Raw genomic sequence first — 16,528 nt, 5'->3', positions numbered from 1 at the left:
GTTTGTAAATTTAGTTTACTTGCTCAGAACACATATTGAAGTTGGAGTTGAATATTTACATTCCCAACTAAATATTTAGTTTGAAATATTCTATACAATGCACACCACAGAAATTTTCTGTCCACTTCACAACTGACTGACCTACAAAGTAATTATTAGAACGTGGCTGTAACATAACAAGAGGTGAGGTGACCAGACCGGGTTTGGTTTGTTTATTTTGTTATATTTCAGTCTCAGCTCAACCAACAGGCTTTTCGGTGACCTCATGCACCACCATCACCGTCTGAGTGTGAAAAATCAGAGAAGGGAGATCACAAATCTCATTAATCCTCAGGCAGGGTGATGCAGCAGCACATATTAGACTGGATGATTGAACAGGCCCAGTCAGGTGAACTCGTTCCTGTGAGGGAATTCAGCCAGGCTAACCCGCTTACCAGGATAATAGTTTGATCAGAAACGGGTCACTGCCTGCATTTTGTCCAACAAATGGTGTTAGTCTGGAGCAACAAGATGAACTTTGCTGCAGTTTCATTATTTGCTTCATAAAGCAGTTTAACAGTGACTGAGGTTAATCACAAGGCTTTACAGCCCAATCATCAGACAAATGAAGTTAACCTGCCCCTTATACTGGCCTCTATGAGAAGAGATACACTTCCAGATACACTGTCATTTTAGATCATTTCTAAAGTCTGAATAGAAAAGTTCCATTTATAGTGAAGGAAGGAAGGGAAGAAGGTAAGTAAGTATGTAGGTAGGTAGGTTAGGTGGTTGGTTGGATGGATGGATGGATGGATGGATGGATGGATGGATGGATGGATGGATGGATGGATGGATGGATGGATGGAACCAGACTACTGTAGTAAAACTCATTCCTGCTTTGCTGTTCAAAGCCTCACCGTCTGCATGCAGCACACAAGACAGACTCAGTTTGTTACCAATAGAAAACTTGTATTGTGCAGACAATAAATAATGCTTACAAAGGGATTTCTGTCTTGTACATCGACAAGGGCTCAATAAGAACATTTTACAGTTTTGATATGAAACTGATCAGTTGACTCGTTGAGACTCACACACGGCTCAGGGTTGTGACTAACGTTACTGGAGTGGGACTGGTTGACTTCATCACATGCACCCCCTCCACTCCCTGCCACCAGTGGCCTCAAAAACAAAGTCTTTGAAAATAGTCTGTTTACAAAAAGAAGTCCCTGCTGGTCTGCTGGAGCTGCAGGGCGGATCTTTGTCCTTCCTGCTGCTGTGACCGGGCGGTGAAGGAGTGCTTCCCCTGAGCGCAGGTGGAGCATGCTGCATGCCGCCTCTCCTACCAGCAGACTCCCTGTTAGAGACATAGCCTCCAAGGTTTGCTGAACCCAAATATCAGGACAGCCAGTGATGCAAGGTCTTCTCTGACAGAACCAGATTTAAGCAACTCTTCACAGAAGAAACCTTGCTACGGCCGGTGGAACCTGAACATAAAGGAGATGAAACAGAGGAAATGTGTGAGTGAGGTGTTAAAAACTAAAAGTCAGTAAATCTATTATTAGCTCCATGAACAATGCTGCTCAACCCCTGCTAATTCAGCTACAGATGACATAAGCAAAACGTAAGCTGAACAAGCGAGGACATTCATTACTGTGGCGAGTCGGGCCAAAGCAGCACAACTTCTCATCTCCTGGGGAATGAGTGAGGATAAATTTAGACCCGGGTCCGCTTGCTGCACTATTATTGATGTCAGACAATTGTACGATATTACAGTGATCCTGTTACACACCCAACCACTGACACCGATTAATTGAATAATCAATGAATCAAATAAAATAAATGAGCACATTCTGCAGATTTTTATGGAATATTAGAAATGCATTAAAAGACGAAAATAAACAAATTATTCAGTTCCTTTTTCAAATAAGAAAAATGTATATGTACATTTTTACCTACAATGCTGACTGCATTGCTTAAATGCTGAATAATTTGCAGCAAATAATGTATTTGCAGCTAGTAGATACTGAACATCAAAATGGGAAAAGTTCACTCATTTCTGCTTGACTGAACATCAACACAGTCTAAAGATAATCTCCTGATTAGTTTGGAATTAAAAGATTAATAACTGGATTGCAAAAGGGGATTAATTGAAGTTTTTTTCTAAACAATTTGAACCGGGTGAAGCTAAAGCTGCCACCTCAGGAGTTTTGGGCAGGACAGATTTACAGACAACGATTTTTTTGAACTCAAAAACAAAAATGTATATATTTCTGGCACAGTTTTGTCCTAACTACTGCTCTGTGTTGATCTTTCAGCAAATAGCCTATTTTGACTCAGTATACTTTAGTTGCTGATTCATTTATTACTAAATGAGCTGATTATTTCAACAATCGATTTGTTTGTGATTAATCTGATTAATCGCTTCAGTCCAGTCGTCTTGTGCTCACCTCGTCAGATGCTTGCTAGAGGAATGAACTTCCATCTCGTTGCTCTTGAACTCGTTCAACTCCTTCCTGATCGCCGCCTGGAGAACAAAAGCAACATGAAGTTAAGGTGGTGAGGCTTAAGTAGAGATGAAGAATCTGTCTTAAGGCAGTTTGGGGGTAAACATAAGAGAATGTTTTTACCCAATTAGAAAATGTTGTTTTCTGACATATTTTTTAAAAAAATCTACATATATTTTATATTTTAATTTTTTTTATTTCATAGCACATTTTACATTAGACCTCTGTAGAATTTGATGGGATTAACCTTTTTATTTGAAATGGTGTTGGTGTAATTGGCCATAACTGACATTTCTCTTACATTTCAGAACCTTCTTTAGTAAAAGACATATGATCCTTTGTGTCTGGGTAAAACAGAAGCAAGGGGTTTAATGGCTACCTTGTCAGCAGCTGACAGTCTGGTCCATGGCTTGTCTGCGCGTCTGTCGTAGTCCTGAGCTTTGGCCACTTCCACATAGTCGCTGAAACGGATCAGGATCTTCCTGTCCCGCAGCTCATCCACGGTTGGCCTCTGGTTGAGCTGCAGGAGAAAGGTAATTGGTCAGCAAAGGTCAAAGAAAACTAAAAACATTCATGGTTTGTATGTTTGCTTTAATCTGTCTTACCTTTCTGTTGAGCCGCTGCTTTATTTCCCTCCTCTCTTCCTGCTCGATCTGGTCATTTCTTTCTGTTGAAACAAAAACAACAAAAGATTAATGTCAACAAACTAAAGTGAATGACTGAGGAGCATTCAGAGGAAATATGTACACTTCCTAAAACACCCCATGACTGTAACAAATGTAGCTCTTCATTCTCTCAGCAGAGACATGTTTGGAAGGTAAAGAGTGAAACCAGAGCAAGTCCACCACATTCAATGCTAACGTCCTTTTATTCATTATATTAGCAGATATTGTTGCTCTTATGCATCGTTTTCATAGTTGTTATCAGAGCGGCAGCGTGTTGCTGCTGTGGAGGATGAGGACAGCTGCTGAGGGTTTACAGGTGGTCCAACAAACCCAGGAGACCCAAATCAGCACAAAATGTGGGTCTCTCACATGGTCATTTCATAATGTTTCTGTAGTGACGACAGCAGCAACGCAATGCCATGCATTCCTACATATCAGCTACCAAAAGCTCATATGTTTCTGCTTCACAAGTTAGTCTGCAGAATCTGGATCAAATAATATGACATGGCCAGAATTATTATAGAATAGTATAAGCCCATACCAATTGGTGGAAATACTATATGCAAGTAAACTAAGAAGCACCAAAGTTAGGAAATGCCTTAATCTGGTTTAAAGGTAAATGTGGCAGCTGAGTTCCAGATGTTGCGTTTGCAGTTTGTAAAATATTTGCTTCGTTCCTTTTTTTATTATTATTTTTATTTCTCTTTGGTAGATATGTTGATTTTCACTTCCAAATAAAAGTATTTCGAATGTTTAGATTATAAAAAATGGGGCTTAGAACATAAGAAAATATTTGATGGGGTATGTGTATATCGGCAAAATAATGGAATACTCTTTGTTTGTATTTGTTATTATACTTATTCTCAAAGGGGAATTTATTGAAAATTACAAGATTAAAAAAATGTTCTCCAAGTAATTTGTTACATTTTATATGGTCTATGGAAAATGAAATAACTAAATTTTAAAACACTAAATAAATTATAAAGCACACTATTAGGAAGTGGAAAATCATTATCATAGCATAAAGTTTAGTAACTTTTAAATTATTAATAATAAAAAATATCTACTAATAAAAGATTTCAGCGGTCTAAACGTTTCTTAACTTTGTAAGAACTAAGTCACTCATGAGTGTGACGGTATTAAAGTTGCGTCCAAGTCCCGGCTACTTACGCTTTAAGATGTTCCGGCTCTCCAGTTCCTCCACAGCCGGTCTCTGGCTCAGTCGCCTGCGGAAGAACACCAGAATTACGTTCTGGACCATCCTCACACCCTGCAAGTTGTTCAGCCTCTCCGCCAGCTATCAGCACTGCTGCCGCGCAATGAGCGCGAGCGACCGCCGGGAGCCGCGCGACCACTTAGCGAACAGCGGGTCCCCACCGCGGCTTCTTTCTCTACTCCAGCATTTTAAACTCCACATCGGGAAGAAAAAGTCCGGCTGCGCGTTAGACAGCACTTTTCCTTGCCGAGAAAGTAAGAGCGACCCTTTCCCAAGAAAGCAGAACAGGTTGAGTGTTCCAAGCAGCACAGCAGCGGAAGAGTGGCGGTGCCGAGTAGACCGACTGACTGACTAGGATGCTGCGCTGCTTCGCTGCCTGGTTTTCGCCACATGCTCGGTGCGAATGTGAAGGGTGGGAGGGAGGAGGAGATTCTCCTCCCACACACACACAGAAGTAGACATTGTGTTTGTGATAAAATTGACAGCGTCCTGTTACACAAAATATTAGACAAGAAACGCAGCAAAACAAGACAGGAAAAACCAAACTTCACAGATAAATATATATATATATATATATATATATATATATATATATATATATATATATATATATATATATATATATATATATATAGTCAAACCGCAATGTATTCTGCTCCTGCTTATGTAGTCATGTTTATGCATTTGGCCAGTCCAAAATAACAAAAAAAAAAACTAGAATTTCTGCAGTTTATATCTAAGCAGAGTAGAAGGAAGACCACTAGTCACATTCAGTGTAGAAATAAAATGCAGGCATGGATGGAAGAGCAGAAAAATATGTTTTGAATGGGGGTAGGGAAGTAGGTGCTAGGGTATGAGTTGCTCCCTAAAATGTCTTTAACGGTTTCCAGAAGAAAGACAGGGTAACCCAGTTCTGGTGCTGCTAAGTCATTCCAGTACTGTGGAACCAAACAGAAGAATCTGAATTCCCTTGAGTGTGGTAGCCAACATGAAAAAATCCAGTCTACGTTTAGCAAGTCCATCTATTGCTTTTCTTGTTTTTGTCTATTTTAAAATAGTCTAAATACAATACAATAAATGACAAAGAAACAGTGAAAAAGTTTTGTTGTTTACTGCTGATAAGAAACTCTGAAGCAGATACTGATCTCATAAAGTCGTTAGCAGCTAATAGTTAGCTGTTCATCTGTTAACATCTTTTTTTAATAAGTAACAGAGACATTGATACAAAGTATTTGTAATTGTTGTGATAGCTTCTTCAGTACTAATGTAACCAATTAGTGTTGGCCAGCTTGACAAAAGAACTTTAACAGGTTACTATGTCAATACAAAAGAAAAACTCACGAACATCTTTCTTTACAACTTCAAAATAAGAGTCTCAAACATGGGCATTCTGAAAGCTGTTCCTGATATATAGATTATTGTTCTTCCACAAATACATGTTCCATACAGTACATACTGTATGTGCTGTTTAACACTGCAGTAGTTGCCCATCTTGATGTCAGAACTCTGGCAAAATCAATCTTCAAAATGGTTTCAGCTAGCTTAACCTCTTCACCAGATGAAGTCCTTGTACAGTTTGTACCAGACACCCTGGTTACACCCTGGGTATTTGGTAGATTTCTAAAGCAAAATTCAAAAATGTTATCATTTCTTTACCACTTCGAAGATTCTATCAAATGTTACCCAATGTCTGAAAGGGGCATCCGATTGAGTGGATGTAAAACAGCTGCTCTCCCAAGTTTGGATGTACTAATAAGCTGCTGGACAGCATATGGGAGCTTGGGCAAACTTCTGTGAGATAAAAGGAGTTAAATAAAGACAAGTCACGACTCAGTTGACAAAAAGGGGAAAAAAAGCTCATATTAGGATCCACCTTCCTAATTCAGCAGAAGGGAGTTACATCATAGTGTAATAAACTGAGCTGAGATGGAGCAGTGATTTCCACCACCAACGGAGACAGAGAGGAGCTGAAGGTGCAGGCTGAAAAATGTGATGGTATATTACCTGGGAACACAATGCGACACTCAGAAAGATATTTTTCCATCTTTTACTCTACACTGAGGCTGATTTTTTTTATATCTATCTGTATTCACAACTTGGCAAAATGACCCTTTATAGAACTTCCCGCCCTCTAAAACCACCAATTTGGTTTTATTAAAAAGAAATATGGAGAAGTTGGTGTGTTTAAGTGGGTATATTCCTACACTTAATGCATGTGTTGTGTGTTTAGTGGCTACAACACATCACACTTGCAGTTTTTTTTTTTCATAATGTTCAGCAATACCACCAGATTGCTGGTGTTTTCAGCTTTTATTGCCACATTATGGGACTGAATGCTGATGAGTGTGAAGCCAGGAGAACAGAACCCACTCAACAGACACTAATTAGATCTGGCCATGAATATCTACATCTAGTGTTCTCATTGTGGTCTGCACAATGTTCCAGCATTTCTCTTTTTTTTTTGGAAATAAAAATGTGACATTTCAAAGGTTCACCTTAATTCATGTTCAATTACTGAAACGTGAGTTCAAACTATGGAAAAGAAAACAGAGTAAGGTCTGCAACATTTGGTCGAAAGCAATGAAACAGTGGAAGGCATCTAGAGTGCACGTCTAAAATAATCTCCCTGCCTTGTGATGGCTTCAGCTGTGACTGGGATTACTTGTGGCTTAAAAAACAAGACCACAGACACGGCAGTACTCAAAGCGAGTCAGTGTGCTAAATGAAGCAGAGCTACAGCCTGAAAACATTTCAGGTCAATAAGATTTGCCTCAGTTGACGGAGAGAATCAAAATCAGTTGAGGCCAGAAAAGCTGGATCAGAAGTATGTTACATTAGGAAATATTACTGCAGTGCTTTAAAAGCATCTAACAAAAACATCCCAAAGGCAACTGCGAATCAGTAAGATTTCAAGTTGGCCAACAAACAGGGTCCTGCATTGATCTGTGCCTCACGAGTCCTCACCCACACTCTGCTGGGCTGGAGGTAAAAGTTTCTCGCCGGTTGGAGAACTCACCAGCATGTCAAAGCAATGAGCTGTTTGCAAGAGTAGGGCTGATGGGAATGTCAGCTCATCAAAACTGGAGGAGAATGGGATGAGTCGAACACCACTGGCCTGTTAGTGCTCACCCAGACGTGTCCTAATCTCTCACTCCCATCTCTACAGTGACAGAGTCTGAGGACGACAGTATCGCAGCCGGATGTGGAATCAGAGTGAGTCCAGGATGGGGGATGGGACAGTAGTTAGAGGGAGTTGTGCCAAGCAGTCACTGGAACTAAACTTCTCAAATAGTCAACCAGATGCTGCTTATTTAGGAAATTCGGCTCAGTTGTACTCCATTATAACTGGGCCACATTGATGTGAGACCATAGGTCAGGGAATGTGGTGTGCCTTTCTTCCTTACTCTACTCATAAATGTCAAGATACAAAAACAGTCTTGATTCTTGCATCTACATTGTATAACTTTTTCAAAGGCTTATCGACATGAAACTCTGGATCAATGTCTTATCTAACCAGTTTATGTCCAAGGTTTTGGCCTTTGCAGTAGGTCTGCAGGTCAATTGAGAGATTATGTCTGGATGTTAACCCTCCCACAGGGAGCACAGTGTGGAGCTGGTGACCTCAAACTGCAGGGTCTGGCCTCTGACACCACAGGAGGCTGATGCAACATTAGCCAGCTGTGAGGTTGCTGTTTCTGAGGTATAACTTCTCACACAGAAAATACTTCAGGTGGTTTTGATTAGGTATCCAAATCCAATATGTCTCTTAAAGAGACAGCTTAGAACACATTCTGGCAGCACATGTTTTACATGTGAAGATTTCTGGTGTCATAACTCCTAGCCTTGCATTACTGTAGGTCATGATGTATATATTTAGATATATGTAAACCCAGATAAAACGTCAATTTTTTTTTGTTTTGTTTTTATTTAATAATGAGGGTCTATCTCAAAATATTGTACGAGTTCATGGGGTACTCCTTTTCGAGCATATTAAGATTACTGTGGTACAAAAAAATATTTGTCTTCTGCATTCCATCATGTGTTATTTTATACTGCTATCATATTCAAAATAAAAAAATACATAAAAACAGACAAAAGCCATACAGTAGTCTCTGAATGACAACCTATAATCAGCCTTACTTAATAATGATTACATCTTGATAACTTTTCAGCTCAATCTGGCATTGATTACGTAAGGGACATTTTATAAATCTCATCCAATTATTTACATTTAATTTGTAAAAAGGTGCTTTTAAAGCAAAATAACTGGTGCATAGTCAGCAAAAACAGCAAAAGACAGCATTACATTTATGCTGTGTCAAAGTGTGTATGACACAGGTATCAGGTATCTGTAAAGGTTCTATTAGGTTCCTAACAAACTTTCAGAAAACTGCAAAACAACTGAAACACTGAGTTCCTTTAAATCACCTATTTAGAGCTGCTTTTGAACCACAATAAATGGAACATTTAACCAAAAATGTTTTAGGACGAAAATACTTCCAACATACAGTATCTGTTCATTTATAGCACTCAAGTCATGGCTTACATCCCTGACTGCTGCTGGTTAACCCTTATTTGGGAATGGTTGGGAAGCAGAGGGAAACAAACAATGCTCTGAGTGGGCGCCAAGGCTGAGAGACTTCTGACATTTCAATTAGAGGGTTCTTACAGTGTGATCCCTCAAATAAAAGACATTGTACAATTCTAATTGCTACTTATGGAACAGGGATGGTGGCAACATATAATTTGAGGATTTTACTTCATGCCATGTATGTACAGGCTGCCTCATCCGGCGCTCGCCTCCCTCCAACCGCTCCACAGTACAGTATCTGCCAACTCCAAGTCTGAAATTGGAATGACGCCCAGTTGTGATGTTGCTCACCATAACAGGACAATTGGAAGTGGAAAACGGTCTCTGGTGACACCACAGTCGTCATGATTACGAAACATGTATGATGTGTTGTATATTTGGCATATGTAGAAGGTTATGGAACTTGCAGGCAACTTGTAAGTTTTTAGCAACTGTCACTATTCCCAACATGGACAGTAGACTGAAGTGTTAAAAGGATTTGACTTTCAAAACTATTCATTCCCTTTCTTCTTTTGTCGCACCACAACCCCAAGTTTTTCAGCCCCCCTTTGTGCAACCTCTCTCTGCAATCAAGACTACCAAACTTGTTGCACACATCCTAACAATTTTGCCCATCCATCTTTGGACGAGCTCAAGATCAGTGAAATTAGATAGAAATAATCATGGGACGTCAATTTCAAGACCTTGCCTCAGTTACTAAGGGGGATTTAGCTCTGAACTTGGACTGTGATATTCTAACACCTGCATATGCTTTGACCTGAACTACTCCACTGCAGCTCTGGATTTAAGCATCATATTGGCCCTGGGCATCAGTGTGTCGAGTGTGGATCATGTGCGTGCATCAGCGTGAAGACTCTACCATACTTCATCTGAAGCTGAATAGTCGATGTGCGGTGTTTATTGTAATTATATTGACTATATTTTGTGGGACTACAGATGAAAACCAGCCCTAATGGCTTCCTCTGACATAAAATGTAATGTGGATAACAAAAACAACAACAACCATCCAACTGGTTACACTTAATGTTTTTTAGGGGTATCCGAGTAAAGCGGACTAAAAATAAATGCATCCCGCACTTTTCTGATTATTCATAAAAATTAATAACTTTGCACTCTATGATCAATCCCACTCACCAGCATGCGACTTCTGTAAGCGCAAGGTTATGTTTTCTAGTAACTTTGAACAAAGGACTGCTGATAACAGTATCTGTGGTCCTGATCAGAAAATGCACTGCAGTTGGAAAAATTATTAAACTTCCACAAGCCAAAAAGACAAAAAGGAAAACAGCATCTCTATTACAAAGTAGTTGTTTTTTTTTTCGTCTTGCACAGCACCCGATTGTTCCTTCAGTAACACTTCGTATGTTTCATAGTAAATGTTTTGAGCCTGGACGTTGGGGTGTACATTTGCCTTACAGTTATGAAAGCAGAGCACTCAGGCATTTGGGATTTTGTGCAAACTTTTTAAACCGCCTTACTTTTACCCAGAGAATAGGGTACATAAGAGGGAGGGTGAGCTCTGCAGAGCAGGAATTAATATTTCATCTGGGGTGAAACAGATTACGAAACTCAGAAGTACAGCAGCTTGTCACCATGTGACAGACTTAGGTGCCTAGAAACTGCCACAGTGGTAAATTCACTTGATCTAAATGATAGCGTAAATGATCAAAACATGTTTAAATTGCTTGAGTTTACATACTTGATCTTTGCGCATCACTGTCTGAGCACAATATGCTTTAACACTGAGGGGAGAGCAAAACCCCAGCTCTGGTTCAGCTTCTGGTACTGGGATTCCTCAATACTCATACAGTCATCCATCCTTTAGTCAGCTGTTGTGTGGGCAGAGGGTATCAGAGTTATTTATAGCAGCCCTGGACAGCTGCTTCACACAGCCAACTTCTGTTGTCAGCAGAAATAAGGCCCTGGGCCACAAATATCCAATTACCAGGTACCTGACATAGTCATTGTCACTGCTACTTAAATGTCTTTCTTTTACTTCATATATAATCACTATTGTCTCAGTAGGACATACAGTTCTGACTAGAGGCTCGCATGCATGCACGAGCAAGAGTCTCAAATTCATTTGTGTTTTTCACAAATTAATTTGAGTCGTATATTGCTCATTCACAATAAGATCATTAGATCTGCACAATATAATGATATGACATTACTGGTAAATATTGCAATAACATTATAAGGTCTCATAGATCTACATTTTCTTCTTTTCTTCAGCAAATGGCCTTTTTTAGTCTGCATAGACCAGCTAAAGATTAATCGATTGCTAAATTAGTTGACAATTATTTCATTAGTTGATTGATCACAAATCATCGTTTCAGCCCTACTGAGAACATGCAGAAACAACATACAGTTAAGGTCACATCATGACCATAGGTTCCCTATCATGGCTGTGAAGGCTGCATGAGTCTCTGGCGCTACCCTACAGAGAAATTAAGAAGTGTTCTGGGGGCTCGCCGTGGTGGCGTAAGGGACAGCGAGACCCATGTTTGGAGGCCTTGAGTCCTCAATGCCGATGTCGCGGGTTCAACTCCCGGAGTTGATGATATTTGCCGCATGTCTTCTCCCTTTCCTGTCAGCCTACTGTCATATAAGGGGCACTAGGGCCTACAAAAAAACCCCTGGAGGGGAGAAAAGAAAATATATAAATAAAAGAAGTGTTTTGGGAAAAGAGGTGAAATGTCTTCAAGAAACAAGACGCTCTCTAAAGGATTTAGGAATAGTGGTACGTTTCAATTCCTAGTGTGTAATGATTTTACTACATAAAAAAGTTAGCACTTGTAAAAGTAAGAACTGGGTGTACAAGTTGGAATGATCCCTGAACATCCTGACCAAAGGCATTTCATCTGCCAGACTTTGGCAAAGTGGTTTCAATCATCCACCCTTAGGCCAGTCATAGCAACAAATGCTGCTGGATGATAATCTGACCAAGTAAAAAAAAATGGTAATGATGTAAGGATGCAAGTACACCCTCTCTAAGATCAATAAACTTCAAATTATAATGAACATTTAACACTAGAACTGGAAGACATTTTAAATATTGTCACTTTCCTAAAATAATGGCATACATAATTTTTTTAAGTTATTTTTTTTCGCTTAAAGTTTTTTTCTTTTCTTTTTTAAAATTTCTTTTGGCAAAAATTATTTCAGCCATTATTTTAGGAAGATAACAATATCCAAAATAAATAAACACCCAAACCATATAGAAGGCAGCAAAGTGAAAAGAAGAAACCCTTCTAAACAGAACAATCAGGGATTTTTTTAAAATTTTTTTTAAATCGCTCATTAGATGGACAATCTCTAGCATCTTACCCAGGGGTCTCAAACTCCAGTCCTCGAGGGCCACTGTCCTGAAACTTTTAGATGTGCCTCTGCTGCACCACACCTGAATAGAATATTTAGGTCATTAAGGCTCTGGAGAACTGATCTACACAAGGAGGAGGTCATTAAGCCATTTCATTCCCATGTTTTGTACCTGTGGCACATCTAAAAACTGCAGGACTGGGGCCCTCAAGGACTGGAGTTTGAGACCCCTGATCTTACCACTTCCCAGAGAATCAGTTGGGTTGCAGAAAGTCTGTGCTGCCATGGCGATTTCACATTTATATAACAATGCCTTTAGGTGAGTTCTCAAACATGAGTTCTCGCACAAGAGCCCATAAAGTAGATGGAGGGGGTTATGGGTATTTAGCAATGCAGTAAAGCTGAAGCCAGCTCCACAGAGGAATCCTGCAGGCAGAAGGGGGCGAGCTCAGCTGTGACGTAGACAGGCCATTGATTATGGGTGCTGATGCACCATTTGCACGGCTAAATTTAGAAGGAGAGGGTTCCCTTCTGCTGTAGCGGGGCTCGCCCACTGCTCTGCATTCTGCTGCAGAGCATCACACTGAGGCAACACACTGAGGCCACAGCAATGTGTCAGCTGCTCAACTGAGCTCCACAACAGGAATATATGTCAGCTGGGCATCATCTTTAATATTAAAAACTAAATGCATGCATTCATTGGTGGATTCACTCAAATACATAACGTTTCCAAGCTATGATATGGCTGAGGGAATGCTGCAAACTCAACAGGATGCGGTCAGCTGGGCTTCCTGAGAAAGCTATTTACCAACTGCTGCTTGATTGTCCCATATTCTAATACAGAATATAAGGGTGAGAATTTATCACATTGTATATCATTTATTGTGAGAAATTTATCGTGATAAGAATTTAGATTTATAATTTTCACAATAAATTCCAATTCATGTTTTTTTTTATCCCAAAACGGTCAGTATTGTTGGAGTTATTATTTTCTCCACTGTCTGCTAATTAAGGGTATCAACAAAAAATAAAAAAGCACAAAATATGATTAAATGCAGTTACTGTGTGTGTTTTACTGATACAAATCACATTCCTCTATGTGGTTACTGATCTGAAAAAACAAATTGTTGTGTTTTTTTATTAACAGTGTTTGTTTGTGGGGATGATTGTTGTATTGTCTTTAAATAAGTAATATTGTCATCATAATAGTACCATATTATCACAAAACTAAGTTCACCTCTACAACAGACTCCTAAGCTGGACTTTATAATATGATCTGATTCCGACTAGGCTTTTGTACAAAACTGAAATAAATAGGAATGATCTGGATTGAATCTGAATCAGTAACAATAATTAATAGGAATGGATATGAATGAAACATATATGTGGCTGTATAAATAAATCAATCTGACTTAAGTGGAACTCGTACTTTCCATCGTCAACCACAGAGCCGCCTGGGGAAGCAATGTCAAGGTTTCCCCGAATTCAGAAAAGTAAAAATTACAACTTTTATAGAAACTCTTACTGCAAGCTAAATTCCTTCAATAATCAATATCAAAACAAATCTCAGTCTTCTGAATGCTTATCAAATTGAATCATGAAAGGCCTAAAGATTCCCAACCTACTCCATATGATCCCATATGATGCTCTGGACCACCCAGATAAACTGCTCAGTTTAAATCTGAAACATATTTGTATTGAACACCGAGGAATTTGAAAACAAAGATGTTCTTTCAAAAAATATAAGTTTTGCTTGAGTAAAATGAAATAAAGTTGAAGGAAAGTTTAGTCTTTATTAACAGATGAAATTACTAGAAGCCACTTGTTTCAGAAGGTTGCATCAATAGCTGTTTCCATTGTCCATATGATTGCGCAATCTGAAACGTCAAAAATAAAGTTGCTCTAAAGAAACGAGCTAATTTTGAAAAATCTCGTTTGTCACTAAAACATTTTTTGCACCAAGATGTGGTGGGGTTTTTCTTGGATGTACTGAAATTGTTTTTCACATCACATGAGTCACATGATCAATAACAGGATGTTTCCATGTAGAAGAAGACAACAGGAAGTAGTTAGAGGCATGGCATATTTTTCAATGACTTATTGAGTAACTTAATTGCGTTTCTTTTTTTTTTTCCCACTTTTTTTTAATTGATTTTCAGAACTTTACGTAAACATCAACAAAAGCAAATGAAAACAACCCATCCCAAATCAACAAGGAACACTGCAGTATTTACGTAAAAATATACATACAGCCTACATACACAAAATACAGACATCCACAGGCACGGTACAAAGTAGAGAGTCTTTAAACACATTGAATGTAAAAAAAAAAGAAAAAGAAGAAGTTAAAAAGGATGATCATTCCTCATATCCAGTTGATATCAAAGTCTAGTGGGTTCCACATCCTTCAGAATTTGTCTGAATTTTGATGAATTTTATCCCAGTTTCTCTCTCTAAAAGTAGAGATTTGCGATACCAACCTATCAACTGTAAGGGCCTGTGGTGTTTACCATCTCAGTAGTATACATTTATTTCTTGGCCAGAAATAAGATAATAATAAGCAAAGATTTAGTATCTGCATTAAGTAGAATGTCTGGAGCATGACTGAAAAGAAAGGAGGGGGTCGTAGTTGCAGCTTACCAACAATCTCTTGTATCATCAGATGAACCGATTAAATGTGCCCCTATGTATTTTGCATTTATGACAAAGATCTGAAGCATCAGGGAACATCCTCTGAAGGCAAACTATCTGTAATAAGTTTGGTATGTATGTATAGAAATCAAAGTGCATTTGGGGAAGACTGCTTTTCCCTAACCATAACCTTTAACACCACCATTGAAAATTGTGTTTTTTGACATTAGTGAAATATCAACAAAGTTTTACATACATTTGTAATGGAAACACAGCTAATAACGTCAAGCTACATGCTAAATGAGATGAAAGCCTTGAAACCCTGCTTTCTGTTTGGTGTGCTCACAGCGGATTGTTGTTTGGCTGTGATTTAGGTTGTTCTGTTCCTGGAGCTGCACAGACAGCAGTGCAGCTACTTGAACCTAAAACAGGACAATTAGTTCCATCCGCCTCCACAAACATGGCTCTGCTGTGTTCTGTCAGCGTGACACAATCAGTATGATTCATGCAGAGGCAACACAACCTCTGGGACAGAATGGATGTTTAGAGAGCAGCTACCAGGGGGGCTCGTCATGTCCTCTGGCAGACCGTAGAGGCCGGCGGGACGCCGCCGCCCCCCAAAAACAATGGCGAGCCTTAGTGTACTCAGCAGTGACTCAGTTCATGTTAATGCCTCAGTCCTGCAGTCCATCACTCTACGAGCTGAGAGGCCAGCACCTGGTGAGTTCCACAGCAACACTCAGCATGGGACACTGGTGAGCAACTTCTACTTTTCAAGCTACCCAAGAGAAAATGTTGCTTCTCCTGCACTGTCAATTCCAAAGTGCCATTCCAATAATATCCAGTAACTTTTCAAATAGGATTGTTTACAAGACAGTGGAGCAATTAAAAGAGTTCTAAGAACTTAATATCCTGAAGATATGCGGAGAAAACAGCCTGGGATCAGAACAGAGCGATCTTCAACTTCATTGGCCAATAAACAGCTGGCCAAAAATTAAAAATAGCATATTTTATTAGCTACCATACATGAGAACCTCCACACTCTTCAGTGGGACCCTGTTACAGAATGAAAAACACTTGGTAACATCGCCATCAGTCCCCATACTCACAATTCTAATTCTCGACTGAACAGTGAGAAGGTTTTCCAGCCCAACGTTACGTATACAGCAACCTGCTGGTACCGCTGTAACCGACAGGAAAACCCAACTGCAGTAGCCAAGACGGATTTAGACCACATATTGCAGAATTAAACACATTTTCATGAAAATATCACACTTTACACAGAAAAAGAGACTTTTGTTTCCACACAGCCTGGACCCACAGAGCTCTGTAACGCCTGACAACTTTTGGTTTATGAAGATTTGACTACTTCATAAACTTAACTCGTATAAATCTAATTCAAATACTTGTTAACAACTGAAGTAATTTATTTAAGTTGGATCAATTATTCTCTTTTTCCAGTGTTAGCTTAATTTGAACATCTGTGAAAAGGGAATAAAGGACTATAAAGGTAGAGTTTGGTCTCTCCTAATTGCAGTATATTAAAAAAAAAGATCCCTGCTATTATTAGATCTTGAGAGTGATAACAGCAACTCATCATTGATTTCTTGACCAATGAGAAGCG

General features: G+C 39.2%; 1 protein-coding gene across 3 annotated transcripts in view; it reads right to left on the bottom strand.

The window, feature by feature from the left end:
- Window positions 1-927: 927 nt before the first annotated feature.
- The window catches only part of phactr3b (phosphatase and actin regulator 3b), a 49,462-nt gene continuing 33,861 nt past the window's right edge, over window positions 928-16,528 (bottom strand). For 2 of the 3 annotated variants that reach the window (XM_044122294.1, XM_044122296.1), the window contains exons 9-13: window positions 4,319-4,374; window positions 3,089-3,150; window positions 2,863-3,003; window positions 2,427-2,503; window positions 934-1,463 (exon numbers count right to left, since the gene is read on the bottom strand). In XM_044122294.1, the coding sequence (XP_043978229.1) occupies window positions 1,448-1,463; window positions 2,427-2,503; window positions 2,863-3,003; window positions 3,089-3,150; window positions 4,319-4,374 (352 nt within the window). In that variant the 3' untranslated portion in view covers window positions 934-1,447. Of the gene's footprint in view, window positions 1,464-2,426; window positions 2,504-2,862; window positions 3,004-3,088; window positions 3,151-4,318; window positions 4,375-16,528 lie in introns of all 3 variants that reach the window. The other variant, XM_044122293.1, reaches the window with a different exon arrangement.

The sequence above is a fragment of the Gambusia affinis genome, linkage group LG07 (genome assembly GCF_019740435.1).
Source record: "Gambusia affinis linkage group LG07, SWU_Gaff_1.0, whole genome shotgun sequence".
Classification (NCBI taxonomy): domain Eukaryota; kingdom Metazoa; phylum Chordata; class Actinopteri; order Cyprinodontiformes; family Poeciliidae; genus Gambusia; species Gambusia affinis.
This window is presented reverse-complemented; position numbering and strand designations above follow the sequence as displayed.